The 11,246-nt window shown below is 40.2% G+C and overlaps 1 protein-coding gene across 4 annotated transcripts; it reads left to right on the top strand.

Moving 5' to 3' along the window:
- Positions 1–28: 28 nt before the first annotated feature.
- On the top strand, positions 29–8,936 carry LOC143896366 (sorting nexin-13). 4 transcript variants are annotated; one of them, XM_077404206.1, is made up of 11 exons: positions 29–269; positions 512–642; positions 2,187–2,299; positions 2,463–2,562; positions 2,637–2,723; positions 2,811–2,935; positions 3,517–4,084; positions 4,321–5,883; positions 6,065–6,253; positions 6,357–6,571; positions 6,777–8,936. In XM_077404206.1, the coding sequence occupies exons 3-11, from the start codon at positions 2,187–2,189 to the stop codon at positions 7,105–7,107; spliced, it is 3,291 nt and encodes a 1,096-aa protein (XP_077260332.1). In that variant the 5' UTR covers positions 29–269; positions 512–642; the 3' UTR covers positions 7,108–8,936. The 4 variants fall into 4 exon arrangements, with proteins under 4 accessions (XP_077260332.1, XP_077260330.1, XP_077260333.1 ...); XM_077404204.1 differs by having other exon boundaries at positions 512–713; XM_077404207.1 differs by having other exon boundaries at positions 512–730.
- The last annotated feature ends 2,310 nt before the right edge of the window (positions 8,937–11,246 follow it).

Genomic DNA, 11,246 nt, shown 5'->3' with positions numbered 1-11,246 from the left:
CTCGCTCGACGCCGAACGTCGCGGGCGCCGCAGCCGCCGCCGCGACCACGCAGCGCGGACGCGGAATCGTGCGGGGTGCGGGATCGGCGGATCATGGTGTCGTCCGACGTGTCCGTCAGCGCATCGAGCCGCATCGTCCGCGAGAATGTAAATAAAGCGTCGCTTAGCTGACCAGCCCGCCGAGCGTGAGAGCACGTCACCGCGAGCACCCGCAATATGCGCGCAGCCGAATGCGTGACGACAGCCGGCCCGTCAAACGATCACCAAAGGTGCGTAGATAACACAAGTTTTCTCCCCCCCTTCCCCCATGCCCGACCTCGCGACGACGCACGTCGCCCTGGACACCTGCGTGTCCCCGCCTGCTCTCCGTCGGCCGTCGGCGCTCCGTGTGCTGCTGCCTCGCCGTGATCTCGGAACCTCGCGTTCGCTCGCCTACTGTGCAACGTGCATAGATATATATGTATCGGTAGGGTGACAGTTGTTTTGTGTTGTTTTGCATGTGGGACGACAGGCGCGGGGAGGAGGTGTACGATAATGTCACTCGTTTCGGTTCCTGGAGCGAATTGTCGGCGACGATGAAACCTCGAGCGAGTAGATCTCGTCTTCGTGGAAGATAGTGGCTTCCAGCTCCCCGGAGTAGAGGTGAAATGATAACGAATGGCAGGAGGTGGCGAAGGCAATTTGTTTTTTCGAACGAGAGAGAACGTGACGGGGTAAAGGTGTATCCTAGGTTGCGTAACACTTTTTTTGTTCCTAGTACAAAACGTTTGCGCTTTATAGCTGTTATTATGCGTGCGCAGTACTCTGCCGTCAGTAGTGGCAGTTTACTGATTTCTACCGGTTTGTAATTGATAGTTACTTGTATCGTAAATATATGTTTGTGGAGATTCGTATCTCTCGAGTTATATTTTTAATTCCTTTTTAACTCTTGTGTGTATCTCGAGTGAGTGTTGTATCTCGAGCACACTTGTAGCGAATCATTTAACCATTATATCTCAATCAACTTCTTATCTTGGTAAGCTCTCGTGCGATATCTGCAGATTTGTTTGTTGCTTGTGAAAGAATCAGATCTCCTTATCGCCGCTGCTCTTCACAAAACTACGTTATATTAGTACCATATCTTTTATAAATATTGCTAAAATTATGAGTTTAATAAAAACATATGTATTTATTTATTTTGGAGAAAACTTAACTGAAACGCGAAACACGCTTCTCTCAATTGACTTTATTTTTCTAATCTATTTCTTTGTCTTTTTAAGCATTGTGTAGCAAACATTACTCATCACAAATTGTCAGCTTATTATTCATCACGCTGATGAATGATGCTTGGCTTGTTCGAATAGAAACGTCATAAATTAAAAAGACTAAACTGATAGAAACGTGTTTCTCCATTAAGAAAGAAAATAATCATTTGCTAAGTAATTTACAGATAAAAAAGAGTGTTGTGACATTTACTCGCAGTACTTTTTAAACATTTGCCCGCATTTGCCACTACTTTTTAAACAACGGTTAATTAAATTAAGATATGACTTGCAATTGTCATTCTTAATATAGATAGTTTTTATTATAATCAAACTGTGATTTGATACGATTATCTCTGTGTACGTCAGTTTTTCTTACAAATATAAATTATATTTATATTGTGAAACTTTTGATTTTTCATAGAAAACATTAATTGTTGCAGGTATATTATATAATCAGGTATATTATATATTACCAACTTTTTTTTGCTGACAAGCGTATTATATTAATTTGTAAAATATTATTTTCTTTGTAACGAACCAAGCTTTCGTTCTGAACACAGAGTAGTATTAAGTCTTGAGAAATGAATTCCATTCTGAGATAATCTGGCTTATTTTTACTGTTTTATCACTAAGCTGTACCGGATCTTTTCCTTTGTATTTCTCTGTCTATTCTCCCGTTACGAGTGACAAACCCTATTTAACAGGCGTACATGGGGAGACAGCTGATAAGTTGCTGCTAGAAAAATCTTAACGGTACACTCGTTTTGCATTATCTACGCATACCGTAATTATCTCTAGAGATAATTCCTATATTTCTAAAGATAAATGTTTTTGGAGATAATTGTGTATACTTAGCGTATGGCGCTGCTGCACAAATTCTAGAGTATGTGTAATTTCAGAGTTGTCGATTCATCGGTTGGTAATAGATTGTTATTTTTGCAGATGAACGTCCCATTGTATGGCGTTCTCGGAGCTGCCGCTACTCTGCTTGCTTACATCCTCGGCATAGGAACAGTTGTAAAACTTTTCATCTGCCTGCTTGCGTTAATTTTAGGGTAAGATAAGAAAGCTTAACTAAAAGCGGAATTTGCGTATGAAATGTACATACGCGAAGATATTAACAAACATTAAGTTGTGAAGATAATTTTGATAAATACGCATCGAAGAATATATAATAAAAGACAAATATTAATGGAATAATAAAATATTCTGTTGCAGGACATTGATCTGTATATATAGAACGTACTCACAGAATCTCGACGATGTGATTAAGTCTGAAAGGGAAGATTTATCTAAGAAGACTGAAAAGTTCCGGCAGGTAAGTGGAAATTTCGAAGTTGTTCGCCGCTCATTCGCGACTTGTCGCATAATATTCGTGTTGTTTTTTTACAGTATATACTAGATCAGTCTAAAGAGAGAATGACATTTACATTAGATAGGAGAATAACTGGTAGCCGTATCATTGATGAATCCCTGCAAGTACATATTTATAGAACAATATTTATAGAATAGTGTCGAATCGTCTGCTGATTATTGGGCGTAATGTATTTGTTGCTATTTTTTTAGGAAATTTTGGATTTCTTGATCAGAGATTATGTGGAACCGTGGTACAGCGTTGTTACGGATGATGAGGAGTTTATCTATTCCGTTCGAGATACTGCCCAAAAAATCGCCATCAACGTAGCAAATCGGTATATGGAAACGTCTTTCATTAATATTTATCTTTCATTAATTTTATGAGAATCAGAATATTTCGTGAGCTGGCTTTTTTCAGTTTTATTAAATTCATTTAAGACTTTTTCATATCTCTGCACATTTGTTATGCTTATTAACGCTTTGAAAACCTAATTAACTCTTTCGCTACGGCACACTTGAAATTAAAAGCGTTCATTGTATACGGTACGATGCAATTACCTCGATACAAAAGGCATTAGTAATGCGACGTTTCTTTATCTTTTTATTCACCGTAAACTTGATTGAGTTAAAAATAGTTTATTACAGCAATTAAAAATATTCTTTAACATAATATGATTTTACATTCTTCGCAAATAGACTTTTATTTTTGAAAATCGAAGATGTACGCCTTTCGTAAATGATTGTTTTAGAGAATTATATGTATAATATGTATATATAGTGTGAAGGAGTGTAAAAACATAATAAATTTTATATTAATATATTTTATATATTTTTAAACTTATTAAGGAGTTAAAAATGACCTATCTAATTCATTATTGATTAAAGTTCTATTGTGTAATATCGATGTACAAAACAGGGTCAAGAGTGTCGATTGGATACCGTACTTGACTACGCGACTCGTTGACGATGCAGCCTCACACGTCAGGTTGTATCGACGAGCAAGCGCGAGGATGAAGCAATTACGATCGAACAGGGTCCAGAAAAGTAGTGCCAGCTCAAGCACATCGGGCGGGACTCCGAAAAAGACGCCTACTCATCGACGAAATAAGAGCGAGACCGATGTATCTTGGTATTCGCAGTCGAAATTTTATACACCTAATCTGTCATCGCTCACCGAGCCAATTGAATCGTCTGGTGACGACGAAAAGGAGGACGAATCGCTGGAAAAGATATTCTTCGATCTCGAGGTGCAGATGGAAAGTAATCTGATATGCAGGGATCTGGTATGCACGAACGACACCCAGGAATTGGAGTTCCTGGGCGAGATATCCGAAATCCTGTTGTACCTGGTACTACCCAAGGCAGACTTCGATTGTTTGACTGTAAGATTTGTCTTAAGGGAATTGTTAGTGAACGTTATAATCAGACCGTTGTTGGATCTTTTCTCCGATCCTGATTATATTAATCAGGCGTGTGTATGGCTGGTGAGTACAACATTGATGCTTTGAAACTTTCGATGACGAATTTTGTAGATGTAAATTTAAGACTTAATCCTTGAATATGTTTAATAAAAGCTTATTTCCAAATTTAAAAAATTTAGTCACATTCCTACTTATTTATTTACCTATTTATTTCAACGTTTTATCACTTATCGCGTACTGAGAATAGTGCTAATATTTATATCTGAATAGTATGTAATTTTTTGATTTTTTTATTTCAGTGTACTAAGGATGGTGGTTTGCCAAGTGATATCTTTTTAACAGTAATTAGAATAACGGACAATTTAGATGAATTAATAGCGACAAAAAATATAATTTGTAAAGAAATAGCGCATCTGCGCTCAAAAGACTCGGGCGGAGATGACGATCTGTCGGTGAAGCAACAACTGAACAGCTTGGTTTACGTGAAGAAAATTCTGGAGACAAGGATCATCGGTATGCAGGAGGGCTTGGAAACGGAAACGGACGGTATCGGCGCTCAACCAGAATGGAACGGATTGCTCATACCAGGCCAGAAGCTAGTTAATTTACCATTAGATGAATTGCTGAAGAACAACATCGCACTCAGCTACTTCATCGATTATATGACCTCCATAAATGCAGAAGCGTACCTGTTCTTTTACCTGAATATCTATGGCTGGAGGGTCTCGGCCGAGCAACAGATATCAGATATCGAGTTGCAAAAGATCCAAAATACCCAATCTGGCAGAGGTGTGATCGGTACTAAACGCAAGAACGCGGATCTGGATAATCTGAAGGAAGCAGCCTCGAAGATCTATCAGCAGTACCTCAGTGACAAAGCATCGTCCAAGCTGCAACTGGACGATACGCTGGTAAAAAGCTTGCTCACGAGAACGAGGACAGAGCCGGTCAAAGAAACATGGTTCGACGACCTGCGAAATTGTTGCTACGAGAAACTGCAAAATGAGGACAGGTTCCTGCCAGGCTTTAAAAGATCATTGGCTTATGTAAAACTGCTCGCGGAGTTGGATCTGCTGAAGGATCCGGTGTCTGAAGACGACACAAAATCATTGGACAGCATAAGCTTGTCGAGCACGAACAACGAATTAGACACTTTGGAGGAATTATCCGAAACATACAAAACCGATGAGACAAAGCTCGTAGTAAAGGAAGGCGCTAAGAAATCGAATTCCTCGACGAGCTTAACGAGCATCGGAGAGACGAACGAAAGTAGAGGATTTGATGAGGTTGATTCGGACAATTTCAAAGGCGTGAAAAATACGCGTATAGGGTCTACCGCGGAAATCGAGCAAGTCAATGAGAAGAAGGATATTTCGTTTTACGTGGAAACCAATGCGGACCAGTTCGTCAAGTTGGACGAGAACAATTACGATCAAAATGCAATTAAAAAGCTGCAACAAGGCCGCTTTGAGATAACTGCCACAATCATAGAAACCGGCATCGTTAGCGATCGCGGAAAAACATACGGCATATATGCGGTAGCAGTCACGAAGAATTACGATTCGGGCTACAAGGAGAAATGGCATATCTACAGACGATACTCTGACTTCTATGATTTGCACCAGAAGATCAAGGAAAAATATTACGATCTGGCGAAAATACCTTTCCCCGCGAAGAAGGCCTTCCATAACATGGAGCGCACGGTGTTGGAGAGACGAATGTTGATGTTGAATGGATGGTTGTGCCAATTGACGAAACCCGCGATCATGGGCGGTCACATGGGATTGCAGAATCTATTGTTGGCTTTCTTGGAGCAAGGGGATTATGATAAAGGAGTCACTGGTGGGCAGATCTCGAGAACGGTAAATATGAATAGTCTGCTTATTTATTTATGATATATATGTATAAATAAATGAATCAAATTTTTTAAAAGTGAAAAGTTAATTATAAAATTATAAGAAATTACAAAATAATATATTCTTTATAACAATTTCGAGTACATAACATAGAAAAAACTAATTGTTTAAATATTTTTTTATACAGATAGACACTTTAATGAATCCCTTAAAAACATCCATGAAAAGTGTCACGCAGGCGGTTAAAACGATGCCGGACAACATGCTAAGTACAGTGGACGGCGTAATGGATAATCTGAGCAAATTTTTCGGCAATCCTAAGAAGACGAGTATATTTTACGAGAATACCAAAGTTAGCGCCGGTCTCGATACAGAGGTACTTTTCTATTTTACGCATTCGCGTAAATCGCGAGATACTGCATATCTCTAAGATGTCGAATCGGTCAATTGAATCATTCAATTCGTATTTTCTTTTACAGACTGATGATAATATCCCATTGCGAATTATGCTCCTGTTAATGGACGAGATTTTTGATCTGAAAGTGCGAAATCAATGGCTGAGACGGCGGATTATAACGCTACTGCGCCAAATCATTCGTACGATGTTTGGGGACATAGTGAATAGAAGGATAGTGGAGTATGTATCGTTTATGACCAGCCCGTCAAAAGTTGCAGGATATTTGCGCTTATTCAAGTAAGTAAATGGTGCTGATCTCGAGCGTAACAGTTTTATATAAAATTGACATTCATCGCTAATATTTCCATACAAATTGATTTCTATGTATATTTCGTTATTTTAATTATTTTTTATGATGACTATAATTATTTTGCTTCCATTCAACATCTAAAGGTAATCTGGGAACAAAGGGAAGGCTAAGTGAATTAATGACGTGTTACAGGAACAGTTTCTGGCCGAATGGCGTGAAGGCCGAGAGTAAACCATCGCGAGACACGGAAATGAAGAACAGAACGCGAGTGGCAGCTAAAATAGCTTTGCTTTCGTGCCTCTCGGATGAATTGAAACATATCATAGGCAGCGAGACGACGAGGCGCGGCTTGCTGAGGGTATTCGAGTTGTTTCAGCGGCCCGTACTGAACCGAAGATTGTTGTACGTGCTGCTGGAAGGTGTCGTCGAGACTCTATTCCCACAGAACAATCTAGTGACAGTTTTCAGGAAGCTTTATTCGGTATCACCGAGGGTGAGGAGTAAGAGTAAAGCAAAGTCCTGATGGAAGAATAGGACGGACTGATATCCGAATGCAATGGTGTGAGAGCGACTATGCAGTCGAAAGAAAATCCTATTAGGGATTAAGAGTTTCGACTTCATTATCAATTTTCAATAAAATGCATCTCTTTTCGGCTAGCTTAGAGATTTACGATATTAAAAAATACTCGTGCAAAGTGTCCACAAAATATAAAGAAACATATTTAAGATAGAAAGATCTGACATATTTAAGATATTAAGATCTGTGCCTTTAACCTATTGAGCTCTTATTTTATTTTACTCGTTATTTTCTCCGCGGTAAAACGTATTTAAAAATTGATAAAATACTATTTCTCTCTTTGTAGTTAAATCTTCGATTATTTTTATAGAAAGAGTCTCCCCCTCTCTCTATTTTTTTTCTTTTATTTAAAAACAACAATTGTAGTGTATCTATAATTGTAACATGTACTTAACATGAGTGTGAATTTAGTAGACTGTAATTAGTCTAGACTTTTTACGGCTTTCCATTGTACTGTTTCTGGAGCAAAATGCAAAGAGCTGACTGCAGAGCTCAATAGATTAAGGGAGTTAAGGAATCATCAATCGTTACGCTTATTAAGATATTATTGGATGTTTAGTCTCTTCAAACAGTCCTCTATGCCATTGCATCGGACACCCGTCGCGCCTATAGCTTTCGACAGGGAACAAAACGAAAGTCATACGCTTTCATATTTTAACGATTTATATGTTCAACGATGCGCACGTCGGAAAAGTTACATCCTGTTGATTTTTCTCGTTAGTTAATGCCAAAAAAAGTTCGGAATATTTCCAATGGAACAAAAATATCTCCAAAATTTTGAAAATTTGTAAAAGGAGATTTACAAACGTAACGTAAGACATAAACAAATTATCTCGAGAATAAAAGATAAGGTAATATTCTCTAGATCTAAAAAAAATAAAAATTACATTGGAATACTAAAAAACTAAGATATTAAAAGCAAGCTTAAACTTAGCTTGCTTACTTAGTCTCCTTCTCTCTCGTTAGGACACTTATAGGTAGATCGTAATGTGTACAATAATAATAAGACTTTTCCCTGCTAAATGCGATAAAAAAATTTCCTATTTCCTCGATATAAAGTATACTCGACGAATAACTGACTGCGCGTTTAGAGAGGCAGGTAATGTCGAACTTTTCCAAACGTGTGCAGCTACTCTAAGTGATCTAGTGGCCAAAAAGTACGATATGCGGATTTCAATTGCGTAAGTCTTACAGCTCGGGCTGCTACTCTCGTCGTATTAATGTAGGGTAATATAACTGAAACTCACGAATTCCTTGTGATTACCTCATAGAGGAATGCAATGAGATCGATGGAAACATTCCACTTGCATTTTAAGTTACAACGGCTAGTTAGTTAATTATCCTTTTTACAATTATCCTCAAAACTGCAACGTACTACGTAGACGTAAAAGGAACACTGTACATCATGATTTACTTAAACTTAAGTTCTAGACGATATGAAGTAACGCGAAGGATACGATCAGTTTAGACGTATAATTTACCGCCGATATTATATACTTAATTATTTATATTGGACTACACTGAAGTTGATTTGTGCCATTCGATTGAGCAGTACCTATTTATTTATTAGCGAAAAATTAACGGCAGTCTCGATGGCGCCCTTCAGACACTTCTGGAAATTTATGAGGATTACTCCCTTCGTTAAAGATGCGAAACGCAGTTGTATAAAATTGTTGTACATTACTCTATCGTACGTCTGTATAAAAAGTTATTTCTATCTCATGTTAAAACGCTATACACTTACCACGTTTACTTATTAAAGGAACTATTTATAACTTGGGTAGTTCCTGGTTTTACCCCTAAACGCATCCCCATATGCCAAAAGTATGCGACGTTTAATTTTGTAGATAAATACACCCCTCTTGATACCTGAATATAAAGTTTTACGTATCATCGGTAATTGCCGATGATAGTTTTAACATAAATTTCTTTTATCAGAGACTTGTATTTTTATATTAATTATGTGTACGTATTATACAACGAAATTGTGTTCTAAGAAAAATTTGTTTTGGAAAAGTTATCGATAAAATTAAGCACTGCTATTAAAAAAAAAGAAAATTACTCTGGAAAAGCTGCGAAAATTAAAATTAGATTAGTCTTCTCGAGTTTTTAAAAGAATTAATCACACCACTATTACATCGAATCTCTAAGTTTCTTTGACAAGTTACAGCAATCATTGAACTAGTCTATTTGCTAAAGTAAGTTGGAGCTAAGTGAACGCTTCTGGTTTAAGCATAGAGTTGGCCGCCGATTCAAACGGGCTCGATTGTTCGCTCGTCGGGCGCGCGCGAGCCCTCGTTTTGTCGTCGACTAAGAAGCGAAAGCAAAGAATGGACGAGAGTGTTCGAAAACAAAAGAAGTTTATTACCGGGCTCGCCCGTAGAAGCACGCAGAGGGCGGGGGGAGGTAGAAAGGGATGCTCGGGAAAGAATGACCGGTCGAAGGGGGGCGATCAGTGGTTCCGCCATGGGCAACCCCTATCGTACTTTTTGTACCGCTTCTCTCTTAACTAGAACTTGATGAGCCAGCGTGACGCGCGGAAATGGAAAACGCACGAAGAGTCTTCGCATTTAAACTTTAAACTGGTCATGAAAAATATCGTAGCAGTAAAACTGTAACTTTTCGGGAAAGAATTTTTTCCAAAATTGGAAATACAATAATTTTCCTTACAAGACAAAAATCCTTTATTTATCAGAATAATAGTAGCAAGTTAAATATATTAATGTTAAACTACACGGATTAGAATTCAAATCCTGAATATTGCATTTCCAAATTTTTGCGTGTCTCTATCGGGGACATTTTATTGAAGCGCAAAATAGCGTTGCAGGGGGGGTTAAAGCGATGAAGCGTCGGAGGTACAAGGGGGAGGGGGAATAAGCGACGAGGGCTTCGTGCGACGTAACGAGGAGGGGTACACGGGGAAGAGGACGAGGGTAGCAAAAGAGAAGGAAGAGAGAGAGAGCACAAGAGGGGCAGAAGAAAAGCGAGAATACGGCCATTGTGCGAAAAGAATCAGGTACCGCGTGCATACGCGTTTTCAGAAGGGGGTTCGCCCGTGGGGCGCGACGCGGCCCCCGAGCTCTCCGTCAGAAAGAAAGGGAGAAGGGGAGGAGGGGGGCGAAAAAAAGAAAGAGAAAGAGAGTGAGGGACGGGCAAGGGGAAAGTAGCGGGCATACGTGAGCGACTACCGCACGGCCCTCGCTTACTCCAACGAAAGAAAATCGATATGCATGATTCACGCACGCGAGAGCGTGCCGAAGAGGGTTGGAGGGGGGGCGAACGGGGCGCTCTTGCTAGGGGAGCAGAAGGATGAAAAGAGAGGGGCCGAAAGAAAGTCGTGCGACGGAGGGAGAGAACGACGACGGCGGGTACGGTAGTAGGTAGGAGAGGGTGAGGGGGGGGGGAACGGGCCACGCTCTCCGTCGCGGCGCACTTCTCTTCCCTCGAATCGCCTCGTGTTCTCGAAATGAAATGGGGGACGGAGCCTCCGGGTGTACGACAGTAGTACGCACACCGCGCCCGGACACACGCGTAATTCTATACGTAAGCGCCCGCGCGCGTGTTCCCGCGCGTGACGGGGAGGGGTATGCCCCGTGATGCTACATTGCTACCCCCTCGGTCACTCGATCAGTCGTGTCCGAGGTACCCGCGTTGTCACGTTAACGTTGCCGTCGCGTCTGCTCGGCCGGCGGCGGCGACGCGCCACTTCCGGTTAACCGAGTTTTCACCCCCTCTCAAACGGGGGGGAGAAACCGTTGTATATCCGCGGTGAGTTCGCCATCACGCGCGCGAGATATGGGTAAACGTGCGTCCTACGCAGCGCGAATCGCGGGGATTATCCTCAACGGATGCGTCGCGAATGTACCAATTTTGATTCGTAAAAACTGTTTCTTCACGTTCGCGTTTTCAAGAATTCCAAAGTGTGTTCCCCCTCGAATATAAAAACTTCAGCATGTGATGAAGAATTTTTTAATCGAGCGTGACGTCTCAAAAAAACCGGAAGTATATGTGAAATCTGAAAAGTGTCTTGAAAAATTAAGAATATCATTACCTCTTTGCATCGTTTCTTTTTTCTTTATTATAGA

The sequence above is a fragment of the Temnothorax americanus genome, unplaced genomic scaffold, assembly GCF_048541705.1.
Source record: "Temnothorax americanus isolate GAGA-0224 unplaced genomic scaffold, ASM4854170v1 Scaffold18, whole genome shotgun sequence".
Classification (NCBI taxonomy): domain Eukaryota; kingdom Metazoa; phylum Arthropoda; class Insecta; order Hymenoptera; family Formicidae; genus Temnothorax; species Temnothorax americanus.
This window is presented reverse-complemented; position numbering and strand designations above follow the sequence as displayed.